Source organism: Tasmannia lanceolata, unplaced genomic scaffold (assembly GCF_043159265.1).
Source record: "Tasmannia lanceolata isolate RefF3 unplaced genomic scaffold, GAP_Taslan_0.1 ptg000006l, whole genome shotgun sequence".
NCBI classification, from domain to species: Eukaryota; Viridiplantae; Streptophyta; class Magnoliopsida; order Canellales; family Winteraceae; genus Tasmannia; species Tasmannia lanceolata.
In genome coordinates, this window is record NW_027518683.1 from 21,336,853 (window position 1) to 21,352,792 (window position 15,940).

Here is a 15,940-nt window from a genome sequence, read left to right on the forward strand (position 1 = left end):
TAAAATCTTTTACATGGTTCTATAACATTTTTTAAACAAGCATCAATGTTATGAAACGTACTATAATATTTGGCTCTACAGCATCATAAGTCCCGTCTTTCTTGCGGTGAAGACGAATGAACATGTCACCTCGACTTACAGCATTCCCATCATTATTTTTAATCTGTCCTCAAATGAAGAATATCATTGATAGCTTGTCATAATCAAAAGTAAAGTAAATAAAAAAACTCAGTCACAACCCTACCTCCTCCTCCCAATATACTGGAATGGCCTTTGTTCCACCCCGGTGTTTGACTTTAAGTTTAGATCGATTGAGTTTATTTTGTGCGCATAGGTCCTAGGGCATTAGAAATAGTTAAGTTATTTTTATATATTTTTTCAAATTGAAAAAATGAGACATGAATTTTTAAAATCATACCTTTGATTCTTTCGTATTCCAGTGTCGACAAAGAGACATGTATTGCGACTCAATCACTCTACGATCAGTACATGGGAGATTCAGATCAAAGTATTTGGTCTTTAGTTCACTCTTCCATTCCCTCCACTGCCTACCGATTCGTTCAATAGCCCATTTTTTACGCTCATCATCAATGTCGCATTTTTCCTACATTACATGTAAGAATAGTACGACGGCTGTATGATATATTAAATTTATATTGTGTGTGTGTGTTTCTGTGAAGAATTCAAATGGTCTTACCTTCGCAATAACCCATGCATCTTCTTTGTTTTGCTGCAGCATCTTCCTCCAGTCTGTACAATCAATGGGCAATTTATCAGCCATTCTCTCGATGCTGCCAAATAAATTCATCATTTTACATGTGTTTTGTGTACACGGCTGTCCAAGCGCATTAAATCCGACATTTATCATCTAATCAGAAGCCCACACGGATTTGCAATATGTCGGGCCTCGAACACGCTTCGATGAGGATGGAACGGAGGGATCCTGAGACGGCGAAGGAGGGAGCGTCTCTTGCGCATCCGAGGGTAGTACCGTCTCCTGTACATATGAAGGTGGGAGAGTCTCTTGTGACTCCTATGCCGGCCAAGGTGCATGGGAGTCGTGAGGGAGAGCGGAGGTGTCTGGCTGCCTCTGGGAAGAGGGTTGTGGCTCTCTCATATGATAATGATGGGGCTCTTGCCTGTGAGCGGAAGGCTGCGACTCATGGGTGTTCGGCATATTCTTTCTTTTTCTCATGGCTCAGACAAATTATGTCACCTGTAGTACCCAAAAGGTAAGTTTACATCAGTGATTTTAAGAAAATAAGCATTACATGAAAAACTAACATATACATTAAGTACAAAATTTACAGCATACTAGTAGAACAAATGGGTCATAATTTGACTATTGAAAAAAGAATTTGATGTTTTGCACAGCTCAAATATGCACAGCAGATTATTAAAATCCTAAATTTCAGCATAGACGAGTGGCATTCCAAGGAGCTTTCATTTAGCTAGCTAATTATAATTTTTGCTTAAATAATGCAAGAGCTACCGTTAGGATATATAGCTTAAATTTTTGCTTGAATGAAGGAAAACAACCTCTATGATCGATAGCAAAACAAATGTCAATGTAAGTTTTAAAACTTACATTATCGCCTCCATCATCATCATCCTCGAAGGTATTCTCATCTTCACTGTTGTCGTCTAACTCCGTATCATTTACTTGATCTTCTTGGTTAGATTGGATCAACTGTTCCAATGATTCGTCGATCTCAGTCCCAATTATATCTGTCCTTTGCCAACTTTGAACATCCTCCACATTTTGTTCTTCCACTACCTCACACTGTATACATGCCTCTGGAAGGTCCCCAATCACGTCAAAAACATCCCTAGGCTTTCTCTTAACAATCACATGCCAGTCTTTATTATTCAGGTGCTCTTGAACATAGAAGACCTGCTCTACTTGAGCTGCGAAGACGAAAGGCTCATCTTCATAGCTACGACGTGCCATATTTACAACTCTAAAACCAAACTCATCTATTTTTACTCCTCTTCCCGGCATTGCATCAAACCAGTCACACTTGAATAGCACTGCCTTTAGTTGTCCGAAATAGTCAAGTTCGATAACATCCTTCAAGACACCGTGGTAAGTGATATCATTCACATCGGGATTCATATCCCTTGCATTTGCAAAACTTGACGTTCGTGCCGTGACAACCACTCCACTATTCTGGGTTTTTCTTTGTTGTTCGCGATCTTTCGTATGGAACCGAATTCCATTTATAACATACCCTTTGTAACTCCTAACAATGCAATTTGGTCGACCACTCAACCATCGCAGTTTTTTTGATATTTGTTCACTTCGGGACTCATGCAACGTTTCAACCTATTCATAGTGTCATTTAGTAAAATTTTAAATAACATTTAGATAAAAAATCAATATAAGATCTTCTTAAGGTCCATATGATACTTACATGAGCTTTAAACCAATCTGAAAATCCATTTTTGTGATTGCGTTCTATATCCATTGGCCGAGCACGGGGATTGTTTCTCCTAACTTCGGTAATGTGTGTACTGCATTTGAATTGAAAAATATAAGAGAATGTTCTATGGGAACAGTGATTACAGGTTGACAAATCGAATAGACTTACTTAAGAAATGGGCCGACAGCCTCGCAATTGAAGAGTACATATCGATGTGCTTGTTCGATCGCCCTTTCTTCCAGAGTTAAAGTACTAACCTTCCCTATAGGGCGTCCTGAAACTGAAAAATTTGAGAAACCTTCTTCTATTTCGGTCCGAACGTCCTCGTCATTCCTTTTATCTCGGTTCATCTTTGATTCGACCCCTTCTAGATACCTTGAACAAAAATTCAAACATTCTTCTGCTAGATAACCCTCTGCTATAGATCCCTCGACGTAATTTCTATTGCGTACATATGATTTTAATGTGAGAAGGTACCTACAAACCATCACTTCTTAAAATAATTTCACAAACACGGATATGTAAAACACTTAAACTAATAAACCATGAATAAAAAAATGCATGTATACCTCTCGATGGGGTACATCCATCGGTACTGTACTGGTCCACCTAATCGTGCTTCGTCCGCTAAATGAATAGGTAAATGAACCATAATATCAAAGAAGGCTGGCGGAAAGATCTTCTCCATATGGCAAAGAGTTAATGCGATCCTTTTCTTCAGTTTTATGAGGTCACCCGCTTTAAGCACTTTTGAACATAACTCCCTGAAGAAGCTGCAAAGCTCAATCAAAACCGAGCTAACCTTCTTAGGCAATGTTCTTCGTATAGCCAATGGTAGTAATTGTTGCATCAACACATGACAATCATGGCTCTTCAAACCTGAAATCTTGCGTTGTTTAAGATTCACACGTTGTGATATGTTAGATGAATAGCCATCTGGAACTTTGACGTACTTCAATATGCTGCAGAAAATATCTTTTTCCTTTGGAGACATCGTGAGCATGTTGGGGGAAGGTATGTTTTGTTGTTTATTTTAGTAATTGGGTGAAGCGTTCTCCTTAATTTCATTTTTCGTAAATCTAGCCGCGCTTTCACACCGTCCTTACTCTTTCCTTCAATATTCAGTAACGTGCCAATTACATTGTCACATACATTCTTCTCAATGTGCATCACATCTAGATTGTGGCGCAGCAGGAGCGATTCCCAGTAAGGGAGAGTGAAGAATATACTTTTTTTCTTCCAATTATGTTCCTTACGAGGCTTTTCCTTGGTCTTCTCAGCAGAAATACACATTTCCGCGGATTCATTTGGTTTCTTCCAACGTTTCCTCTTCTTCCCACCAGTAACCTCCTCCTTCCCATTGATATTGGCCTCCTTCCCACTGGTATTTGCCTTCTTTCCCTTTGTATCCTTCTTCTTACCAAGGATGACATTAACATTTTCTAATTGTTCTAGGGCCTGACGCCCTGTTAGCGACCTTAGAGCTGGCCTCCTTTCCTCGGTGCCATCAAAACTCATTTTATCAAAATGGAATTTATGCTTTGCGGGTAAGAATCGTCGATGACCCATGTAAGATTGCTTCCTTCCATAGTCCAACCACTTAGAACATGTGTCCTTACAACAACATGGGCAAGCAAGTTCGCCTTTGGTGCTCCATCCTGACAGGTTAGCATATGCAGGAAAGTCACTAATCGTCCACAACACAGCTGCATGCATCTGAAACGTCTCATTCCTTGAAGCATCAAATGTCTGAAAACCAATATCCCATAGTTCTTTCAACTCTTCAACCAAAGGTTGTAAATAGACGTCTAAGTCATTTCCAGGTCCAGATGGTCCGGGAATAAGCAATGAGAGCATCATGTACGGTTGTTTCATGCACAACCATGGTGGCAAGTTATATGGAATAAGAACAACAGGCCACGTGCTGTGATCAATACTCATCGTCCTAAAGGGATTGAACCCGTCACTTGCTAACCCAAGTCTAACATTACGAGGATCTGACGAAAAGTTTGGATATCTACTGTCTAAATCCTGCCATGCTGGGGAGTCTGCAGGGTGCCTGAATATACCATCATTTGTTCGTTTATCATCATGCCATGTCATGAAAGCAGCTGTTTTCTTCGACATATTTAGTCTCTGCAATCTCGGTGTTATGGGGAAGTAACGCAGAATCTTAGCAGGAATTTTTGGGTCTTTTCTCAATGGCTGAGTTATTGCATCGTCTGGATGCAATGCATATGTCTTCCACCTGGAAGCCCCACATATTCGACATACAGTCTCTTTCGCGTCTTCCTTCCAAAACAACATACAATCATTGGGGCATGCATCTATTTTATCGTAGTGGAGGCCTAAATCACTAATGATCTTCTTCGTTTCATAAAATGACTCTGGCACCGATGCTCCCGTGGGAAATGCCTCTTTCAACAACTCAAGTAACATGGTGAAAGATTTGTTACTACATCCATTGAGACACTTTATATGAAAAATTTGAACAACGAATGACAATTTTGAGAGCTTGCACCCTGGGTATAGTTCTAGCTCGGCATCCTCTACTAATTTGTAAAATTTCTTTGCATTTGCATCAGGCCCCTCTCTACTTGTTTGATTCGGCCTTTCCCCATTACCTGTTAGCAAGTTGTCCTGATTATGGTTCAACCTTGGCCTTATGTCTTCTAACAAATCATGCATTTCGTCTTGTATCATTGGTTCTTCGTTCATTTGGCGATCACTACTAGTCATATCAACCACCGATGACCCAGCTTCCCCATGGAAAACCCATCTGGTGTAGCCCTTCATGATCCCATCGATAATCAGATGATCAAAACAATCTTTAACACCAACCAATTGAATGTTGGCACAATTAACACATGGGCATTTGAACTTATTCCCATAAACTGTATTAGCAAGTGCAAATTTAATAAACTCCACAACGCCAAGCGTATACGCTGGTTCATTCCTAATTAAAACATAGTTGAAAAAATCTGAGATCTGTATCTTCAAGTAATGGAAAAATTAAATCTAACTATGAAAAGGTAATGTCACTTTTGAGGGCCATACCTAGCCAGTTGCATCCAACTTTTGTCCATTGCTTATTTCCTGAATTTTTTAAGAAGATTTGTTACTCCAGGCCCATGCTATGCAGTCAGCCAGTACATCAATGACTCTTAATAACCAAACATGTGTGCCATGTATTAATGTAAGTATTTATGGATGAAAGGAACCACATATATTCTCGCCATTTAAAAAAAACTGCATAAACTCAATCCTACTTGTAGATCTGATTCACACCCAAAATCACAAAACCATTGGCTGTGAAATAAAATAAAACCACTACTTATCATTCAAGTTATCAGAGTACTCGAATGATGTGATCATAACTTAGGAGCGTTAAAAGAGTTTTGACTGACTTGCTATCTAGAATCTTATATTGCAATAGCATTGCAAATTAATGACTATGTCTCAAGAACCAAGTGTTGTTCGAAATGATGTCCTGAAAGAGATTCATGACAGATGCATTTCTAACCTTACAATGACCAAGGAAGGTTGAATTCCAAGGAATGATAGCCACAAATCTGGAACGGGGTTGTCTTTTTGTTTTTATCCTGAAGGTGGGAATGGTGAAGCTGATGTGAACTTGAGGTGGAGTTCTACTCAAGAAGAGGAGTTTGATGCAGATCATTCGCTGACGCATCAGCCTGATCAGTGGTCACATCAGTTTAGTCCTTGTGACAAAAATGAACTAGCAAGCTACCCTAGCAGCTCCTTCATCCTAGAAGTATACTTGCTTGTTGATCTTTGGCACACAGTTTTGAAATGGCTCCAGGAAATTACAGATCTTAGACGATTTTTTGAATCACTCGAGCAAATGTTGAATGAGATGCTAGTTGAAATCCAAAGCTGACATCAGAAATATGATCAGTTGGATACACAAGTAAACTAGTTGAATAAACTTGTGTTTCAAGAAAGGGAGCAGAACGAGTATGGATTAAATGATTATGAGTTGAGAAAGACAAGGAGAACAATCGGTAATTTTAGGGGCGTTTTTTTCGAACGTCGGTAAAGGAACGTCGCTAATTAACATTATTCTTTTATTTATGAAAAGAAGATTGTGACTGCTTACCTAAATTGAGGGGGAACTGATATTTGAATCCCCCCTGTTTTAATTGTAGGCATGATTTTCCTTAGCTTTGTAATAATCTACTATGGGTTCCAACATTGTTTATATTGGGTTTTAAGGTTTTTGATTTGTTGAATGTAGGATCGCCTGAGATCGTTTGTTCGCATGGTACAACTTGATATATCTCAACTTACCTGCTCCCTCCCATCAAAGACAATATCACCAGCCAGGTTGTTTCTATCTCTATCTAGAAGCTATTCTTTTGACCTTATTTTTGTGCTTCTTTCTCATTTCCGGTTGTTGCATATAAATTGGGGAAAAATCAATATAACTTCGTTTTTTTTGTTTCAATATGTGCAGGCAGTTCTTTGCCGTTTTATTTGTTTTCGAATTTTGATTGTTGATATGAAAATGAAGCTTTTCACTTCATTGAGATTTTATGCAGAACCCATGTCAGGAAAAGTGATGAAGTGGGTTTGTAAATTTAAAATTTTTCTCTCTAGATTTTGAATGTGAATACTTTTTTTATCTCAATTTGTAGACCCCAAATACACTTATTAAGACACAAAATAGACTTCTAATCTAACCCAATCTTAACCACAAATTGATTGACATCCTTAGTTAAATTAAATCTATAACTATAATGACCAGTCAAAGTTAAACACAGAACACTGTTATTTTAACTGATTTGGGAACTTTTTAAAAATCCCACAAAATCAAGGCACTGCATGTGATGAAGTTGAGAGGCAATTGAAATTGTGCATCTGACAAGGGGAAGGGTTTTTCTTTTTCTCGTATGTTTAGAGAGGGAGGACAATGACATTGCTGATACATTTACCAAAGGCGGTCTTGTAAGATTCATTAATTGATGGGCAGGCAATCTTTGTGCTACATATAACAGTTTTTGAGTGTCTGGTCTTCTCAATAAAATAGTTGTCTTTCTCAAACAAAAAAAAAGGGAAAAAAAGGGGAGCAATGGAGTGTGGATGAGAAAAAGCTTAATTTTTTATTCAGTTATTTGAGAAAAAGCTTCATTTTCTCTGTTCTGTCAGATATTCTACTTAAACTTATATTCTCACAGTGATCCCAAATTGCGAGAAAACCTTTAAATAAAATGTAATCAATTTCACATTTTCGCTCTTTATTCGAACTGTTTTTTTTTTTTAGAATAGGTCGATCAAGCCATTTCCAGTCTTTATAGATATACCTCGTTAGTTACATAAGAACTTTCTAAAACCTTAAAAAAGAAGTGAGAAATCAAAAACCTTGAAAATAGAATGAATATGGGAAATCAAATCCCTAAAAAACAAATAGAAACCAAAACCCTAATTGTAAAGACAAGTAGGAGAAGATATTACAGACCAAACAGAATCATTAATCAAACAGGGAAAAAAGAAACCCTAATTGCGGAATCTCTCGAAACAAAAAACTGAAACCATAAATTTAAACAAAACATGCCTCATCAAATGCCACAATCATCATTTCAAATCCCTTAGATATACCTCGTTATCTCCCTTGAATGCCGGTAAGCCCTCAATCGTCCCTCGTTATCACCGTTGAATGGAAGAAGAAAAAAATATCAGATAGAAGAGGAAAGATTAGAGATGAGGAGATTAGGGAAATTAGGGATTTTAGATGGAATATGAGAACGGAAATAGGGCTTCTGGAAAGAGGGTAAGGGTTAGAGAAGAGATTTGGGACGGTTTCGAGTGGAAATAGGCATGCGGAAAGCTGAGGGTTTGGGCGGGCGAGAAAAAAATGTTTTCAGCCCTAAGTGGCGCGAACTTGATCAGGAAATGAAAAAAAAAAAGCACCGACGCTTATAAAATATCGACACTAATTTCTATATTCAGCGACATTAGATGAATGTCGGTGAATTCCGAAAGTAAAAAAAAAATAATTAACTACGTTTTTATTAAAAAACGTCGGTACTTACATGGATTTAGCGACGCCCAACGAATGTCGGTGTATACATAGGGCTTATTTTCTGGGCGGGACAATTTACTTGCGTGGGAATATCAATTCACCGACATTCTACTACTTGAACGTCGTTGTATATAGAATATTAGGGTCGCTTTTTAGGAACGTCGGTAAGAGAACGTCGCTAATTACCGTTTTTCTTGTAGTGAGAACACCAAAGAGATAAAGATTAATTTGCATAGGCTTAATTGGGTGGGCCCCACAAGATAAGTCACCGTTTGAATTAATTCCAACAATCCTCAATATCTCCAAATTCGGTGCTCTGGATGGTATCGAGCTCAACGGCAAGAACATGATTAATTATTAGAATTTCCATTGTTGGTAGAATTGAAGAGGCCTAGATATGTGCTTAGGTAGAGCTCCGGGGAGCTGTCTTGACGAGGAGATGACGAAGGCAATTCCATGGGTGCTTAAATCAGGATTTGGGGAGGGAATTGCAAAGAAGAAAGTAGTTGAAAAGTAGTAAACAGTACCGTTTGTAGAGTCCCTAAGTTGGAGGGGAATAGAGTGGAAAGCATGACCATTTTGTTGCTTTGTATTGTTGGTTAGCTCCAAACGGCCATTGGGTGTGATCCCTGCTACGCCGTGGAAGCTCAGATTGTCACTGAGGAATCCATTGTAGGTGGAAACCATCTTTGTTCGAAGCAGAAATTTTGATGAGGAGAAACAACAGTATACTACAAGAAACATTACCTTTAGCGGTGTTATTTTACCCACGGTCACAAAAAACGTCCCCAAATCAAATGATTTCCGGTGTTCACTAAAAGCGTCGGTGTCACAAAAAACGTCCCCAAATCAAATGATTTCCGACGTTCACTAAAAGCGTCGGTGTAAGTTACACCGACATTTCATTGGCATATACACCGAGGGTCATGACCATCGGTGAATGTCACTTTTCTTGTAGATCTTGGTAAACATGGCTAAAATTCAGCTAGAGATTCAAATGGTCATTCAAATGACTTTCTCATATATTGCATTCTGTTTGATATATACTAGGCTAAGACGAAAAGTCTATACACCAGACATTAAGTGTGCAAGCTATTTACGACCGTTCGGTCATAATCAAATGGTGGTGCCATGATCTGAATTATTTTATAGAATCATAAGATATTTGCATAGCATGACGTCAGCATGAGAATGTACCTAGAGTGTACATGTACCATATTTTGATAATGAAACTACTCTCTTCGATTTAAATTTTTTTAACTAGCTATCTAAAGTTAATAGAATTCCCAAATGGTTCTTTAGACTGTCAAAAATTGTATAAGACGTGGGGATCAGTGCCAATATCAATATATGGCGGTTGACATCACTGATCACAATGTTTTCAAAATTGCCTGATGAATGCACTACAAGAAAAAAGGTTATTACCGGCGTTCTCCTACCGGCGTTAACAAAAAACGTCCCTAAAACTATATATGCACCGTCCCTAAAACTATATATGCACCATAAACAAATCGACGGTGAAGGGTTATTTCCACGCTGCTAACTTCTCACGCCCAAAAAGATACCCGTATATATTTACCGACATTTACTGAACGTCGCCACATATATGTATTCACCAACGTTTTGTGAATAAAATGTCGGTAATCAATTTGGTAATTGCGTTGGGAAATACTGACGTTAGATAGCTGTCGGTGAAGTAAGAACCACCGACGATATTAATTGAACGTCGGTGAATAAAATAAAGATTAAAGTCGATCAAAAGTCGATCCTGTTTTCGCACCCGCACGCCATTTTAATTTTCCCACAGACCCTTCGAAATCGAAACCCTAGAAAGACTTTTTTTCCCCTCCAAATTGAAATCCTCAAGACTCCCTATTTCGTATCACCTATTTTTTTCGTTTTTAGGGCTTTCTTAAGTAGAGGTTGGCAAGGGTTTTTAGGGTTTGAAGGAAGAAGAAGAGGTTTTGGAACCCCCAAAACACACGGCCTCCACCACCACCTCTATCTTCGTGCCTCTCCACCACCACTAGCCACAAACCCCATCTCCCAAAGTCAGGGATCAAACCATTCCACCTCCATCAGACCCCATTTTTTTCTGGAAATACCCCCAAACCGATTTCGCTTCATCAAAAATCACTTTAATATGAGCAACAACGAGTATTTTGTCATTTGTTTATGTTGTTCACAGATCATCGTCCTTCCTTCCGACAAGAATAAGACAACGAAATAGGTAACATCCCTCTCATTCTTCCTTTCTAATTCCACTCTTATTTTGTCATTTGTTTATGTTGTTTACAGATCCCCTTTCGGACTTCTATTTGCTTTCTATTTTCTTAATACCTAGTCGTTTGTTGATGTCTTTGATCCTTCCTATTCGATCTCTGTTTTTGTCTTTGTATCGTCTGTGTTGCATTATTCATTTCTCTCTCAATTTCAAAAAGTGTAAGAGGAAGATGATAATAGAGTGGATGATGAGATAATATATTTCAGTTTTTGGTTCGAAGTTTTGGGCAGTGATAAATTCACACTCATTTGAGATCTGGCTAGGTATGAGCATTTTTTAGTTGTTCAGGGTTTTAAGAGAAAAAATGTTCCAGTAAGAGAAAAAATTTAAGATCTGGTTGGGTATGAGCATTTCTTAGTTGTGAGGGCTTGATAAATGTTCCATTCTTAGTTGTGAGGGCTTTATTTTAATGCATCTAGTCATATTTTTAGCGTATATATATAGTTTAAAAGTCATTGTTCGATTTTATTCAGTCTAGCTAGGGTTTCTTCTAATGCATTTAATATTTTGATTATTTTTTCGCATTTCGGTTTGGGGTTTATTTGTTTCATGTCAATATGGGTTTTTTAGGGATTATCAATGAGTTTTCTTTTTCAAACCAATGGAATTGGGTTTTTTTCTTCTTATTATCATGGGGTATTTTTAATGGTAGAATGTGGGAACTATTTCCATATAATAATTTGGGTTTTTCTAGGAATTATCATGGGTGATTTTGAAACTTTTATGGGGTTTCTGTTGAGATTTTCATGGGTTGTTATTTTTCAAACGAATATCATGATTTTTGTCTTCTAAATGTGTCTTATTCACCTGCAAATCTTTTCTCACCATTTCTCCCAACGGGTTGATCATCTTCCTCACTGTTTTATTGCTGGTCTGGGATCAAGAATTGAGGTAAAAACAAGGTTAGTTCTCTTTCACCCTCTTGTTGTTATCCCTATAAAGCATGCCATTTGGGGGCCAATCGAATTAGTGATTCTAGCACCTATGAGGAACCAAATCAGTTATATTTATTAAGATAAACTACAAATAGTGCATTGATCTCTACAAATGGTGCTGAATTCCCAAAGGATGAAATCTACACTGTAGTATTCTATCTGTTCATGTTATCATTTTCAAAGTGTCTCATAATCTTTCTTTCATTTTAACCACTAGCTTACCATTGTCCATTTGATTTGTTTGATATGCAGATATATGCAGTCTCCATCACCGGTGATGGTACCATTCGTATTCTTGTAAGTAGCAAGCATCATCCTCGGTCTTAATTAATCTGTTCTAATTTTTTTATTGATAGTTTAGCTTGTCATTTCTTTGTTTAACATATTGGATGATACTAGCCTCTTAATCCATCAACCTTGCTTGGGGTTATTCTTGGGCATTGTTTGTTTTAGATATTCTACGAATCAATTTTGAATCCAATAATCAGTTTTGGACTCAAGATTGATTCTTAGAATCTACAACAAATAGGGCCTTAGAAAAGATAAGTTGATGATTGTTTTAGTACTTTATGATACGGATGAGCTGTTATTTTCCTCACATTGATGGTCTACAGATGATCAACAATCTTGATTACAGATACATGTCCTTGTGTGAGCGACAATGACTATCCCCCTAGTTAGCCACTTTCTACAAAGCAAGGGGTGAAGTCCTTAATCATATATGTTGTAAAGACTTTATTCGGAGATTTCTTTATTGGATCTGAAAGAGCTTATTTCGGAGGCACGAATGAAGCGGCATATTATTCGTGGGTTGAAAAGAGAATACATTCCTTATGACGTTACGTTGATTCAAGGATGGGATCGGGAACCTTCTTTGCTGGAGTTTGAAAATCTTCTTGCTCCATAAGAGTCTTTAGTTAGACAAATGGCGGGTTGTTCAATATCCCGAAATGAAGAAGAATCTATTCTCTGTGGCAAATGCGGTGGATGCGGGTCACTATGTTTTGTTTGGGCCTAAGGAGATGAAATGTCTTTAGAATATTTTAACCTTGAAGGCGGATGTTGTCCATACCGGTAAGAGCGTTAAAGATTTATTTGTTTTATCGGCTTCAACCTTATATGTTGATAAAATGAGGACAATTAATGGTGCTTCAATTTAGCATGCTGGATTGGGCATATTAGCATAGATAAATTGAAGGTCATGGTGATTAAGAATCTAGTAAATGGGATACCAAATTTAAATTCTTTTGGTGGTAGAAAGGTGTGTGAGGGTTGTTAATATGGTAAGGCACATCGTCTTTCATTTGCTAAATCTCTCTCAAGGTGCAAGGCTCCATTGGAGCTTATCCGTAGTGATGTAATGGGACCTTGGCGGACACCTTCATTTTCCGGCTCCGCTATATGTTGTTATTGTTGATGATTTTACTAGATTCACATGGGTAGATTTTATAAGGGAGAAATCCGATGCATTGTCAAAGTTTATTGAGTTCAAAAAGTCCGTTGAAGGTGTACTTCACAAGAGGATCAAGCGGTTAAGAACCGACAATGGTAGGGAGTTTACTTTCGATGAATTTTCTATATTTTGTCGTGAGCATGCAGTATACAAAGGGATTTCACTTGTGCCTATATACCTCAACAAAATGGAGTGACGAAGAGAAATATTAGACATCTTGTGGGGACTTGTAAAAGTTGGTTGTATGCAAAGAATTTACCAAAGGCCTTATGGGCGGAAGGTATGGCATGTGCAACATATGTGATTAATCAGGTGCCTCTTAGTCCGATTAATATGAAGTCTCCTTATGAGTTGATGTTTGGGATGAAGCATTGTATCAAATACTTCAAGGTTTTTGGTTCAATTTGCTACGTTCATGTCCCGGATGAAAAGAGAACCAAGTTGGATGCTAAGGCGAAGAAGTGTATTTTTATTGGGTTATGATGAACAAAAGAAATGTTGGAAGTGAATGGATCCTACAACTCACAAGTCTATTTTGTTTCAAGAGATGTTGTGTGTGATGAAGTCTCTTCCTAGTTCCTATTATGGTTTGAATGGTGGTTCCACTAATGGTATTTGTGTAGGTGAGCACAACCTTGTTGAGTTTGAGCCTCAAGCAACAATAAACTTGCCAGTCACACCAAATGCTCAACTGAAATTCGAGTCTTCTTCTTTGCCGATGGAGGAACAAGGTGATACGGGGAGTGATGCTACTTGTCATGAACAACAAAATCAAATTGAAGAAAATAGTGAGGGAGAGTGCAGCGCATCACATCTTAGAAGATCGAAAAGAAAATTGTCAAGCTGGAAGAGTATCGGGATGGAAACATGGTTAGCACTTTTTCTTGTTTCTTTTCCAGTCTGTTTGATGACAATGAGCCTTCTCACTTTGATGAAGCAAAAGGAATAAAAGAATGGGAAGATGCTATGGATGAAGAGATAAAGGTACTTGTGACAAATGAGACATGGGATCTTATTCCTAAGCCTAAGGATGTGAACCCGGTTACATGTAAATGGGTGTACAAAATGAAGCGGAAAGCGGAGGGAGTGTGGATAGGTTCAAAGCAGGGTTGGTGGCTAGAAGGTTCTCTCAAAGTATGGAGAGGATTATGAGGAGACCTTTAGTCCCATTGCAAAGATGACTTCCGTTCGAATTGTTATCTCATTAGCCGCTTGTCATGGTTGAAAATTGTTTCAACTTGATGTTAAAAATGCCTTTTTGTATGGTGAGATTGACAAAGACATCTGCGTGGAGGAACTGCAGGTTAAAATTCAAGTGATCATCCGACACATGTTTGCAAGCTCAAGAAAGCTCTTTATGGGTTCAATCAAGCTCCAAGAGTGTGTTATGGTAAGATTGCCGAATACTTATAATTTTGTAGTTATTTTGCTTCTAATTCTGATTCTAGTTTATTTGTGAAGAAATATAAAGAGTTTCTTGTTATTGTACTTCTTTATGTCAATGATATGATAGTTATCGGCAACAATGATGTTGAGGTTGCAAATCTAAGGAAGGAGCTATATATTCCTTTTGAGATGAAGGACTTGAGAGAGCTAAGTCACTTTCTTGGCTCGGAGGTTGAAGGATGGCGTATTTGTTACCCAAAAAAAGGTTATGCGGAGAAATTAGTTGGAAGATTTGAAATGAAACAAAGTAAAAGATCTTCTACACCTTTTGATCCCAACATAAAGATATGCGGGAAGAAGGCAAGCTTTAAATATCCCAAAATACCCTTCTTTGATTTTCGTCCCCCTTTTTTGGGGGAGGGACGTTTTTGTCATCTAGAGTTAGAGTTCAATTAGGGCTCTTTTAAAAAGCCAATAAATACAACCATAAGAGATTAGCAAAAATTAAAACAAACATTAATCGTTTATGCAGCCCAAGAGAGAAGTTTTCGTGTGGAAGAAGGAGAAAACCACGATCAAGATCTGGAGAATACAAGTCAAGGTAAGATCTGTAATCTACAATGAATATTTAGATTTTTGGAACCCTAAAAGAATAAGAGAGTAATTGGAATAAGGAGATTTCGATGTTGAATCATGTTGGAAACAATCTGTGTTTGTTCTTGGGTTCCTTGAAGATCGTTTGGAGAAAACAAGAATCGAGGGAGAGCTCTGGAGGAGAAAATCGTCCTCCAAGGTATGTATGAATGAGTTTTGATTTTCTTCATTTTTAATCTCTGGCTTCTGCATGGATGTTCATCTTGTCTATGGAGAATCGGGTTATGGAGGATTTGATCTAGGGTTTGTAGTTAATTATTAATTGATCTCTATCCAACAAGTTTCTAATCGGATTATTGGTGATTGGATGAGAGATTCATGATTTGAAGTTCATCGACATGACTAGGGAGATTCTAACACAGTGGTCCTCAAATCATCCCAACCGACTATTACACGACTCACTCTGGTGGAGGGACGTTCATGGCCAAAAGAAATAGATGCCAGAAACTACAAATGAGGCTTTGATTCCGAATGCGAACTTGGAGGACCAGGTTCTTCGAAGGGAAGGGGAATGATGTGTGCAGCCATATCCCATAAATGTCTCCTATTATTTAGGGTTGTTATTCATTTGCTTTTATCTCTTTAGTTGCTGATTTTATCTGCTTAGTTGAGTCTGTTGAATATGATATCTTAATCAAGATTTTTCTAGCTTTATTCCTTATTTCTCTCATTTCAGGTGTTTTATTATGTTTATCCTCACGTATCTGTTGTACGTGAAAGAGAGTTTGTATTTAAAGAACATTTCATCAATAAGAAAGCAAG

The 15,940-nt window shown here is 37.9% G+C and overlaps 1 protein-coding gene and 1 long non-coding RNA gene across 2 annotated transcripts; both read right to left on the reverse strand.

The window, feature by feature from the left end:
* Positions 1-288: 288 nt before the first annotated feature.
* On the reverse strand, positions 289-776 carry LOC143878488 (uncharacterized). Its single transcript, XR_013250985.1, has 3 exons — positions 698-776; positions 419-604; positions 289-337 (listed from the first exon to the last, which is right to left on the reverse strand). It is a non-coding gene; the product is annotated as an uncharacterized LOC143878488 (long non-coding RNA).
* A 491-nt stretch (positions 777-1,267) lies between these two features.
* Positions 1,268-5,509, reverse strand: LOC143878824 (uncharacterized). Its single transcript, XM_077381053.1, has 7 exons — positions 5,481-5,509; positions 3,508-5,379; positions 2,993-3,385; positions 2,592-2,900; positions 2,415-2,514; positions 1,589-2,326; positions 1,268-1,279 (listed from the first exon to the last, which is right to left on the reverse strand). The coding sequence occupies exons 1-7, from the start codon at positions 5,507-5,509 to the stop codon at positions 1,268-1,270; spliced, it is 3,453 nt and encodes a 1,150-aa protein (XP_077237168.1).
* Between the last annotated feature and the right edge of the window lie 10,431 nt (positions 5,510-15,940).

Excerpts from the sequence above, each read along its gene's own strand:
- LOC143878824 (XM_077381053.1), bottom strand. The coding sequence starts at position 5,509 with ATGGACAAAAGTTGGATGCAACTGGCTAG. Across the intron at positions 5,380-5,480 it reads AGTTGGATGCAACTGGCTAG|GAATGAACCAGCGTATACGC; the intron begins GTATGGCCCTCA and ends TGTTTTAATTAG. Across the intron at positions 3,386-3,507 it reads AAGGACGGTGTGAAAGCGCG|CATATTGAAGTACGTCAAAG; the intron begins GCTAGATTTACG and ends TATTTTCTGCAG.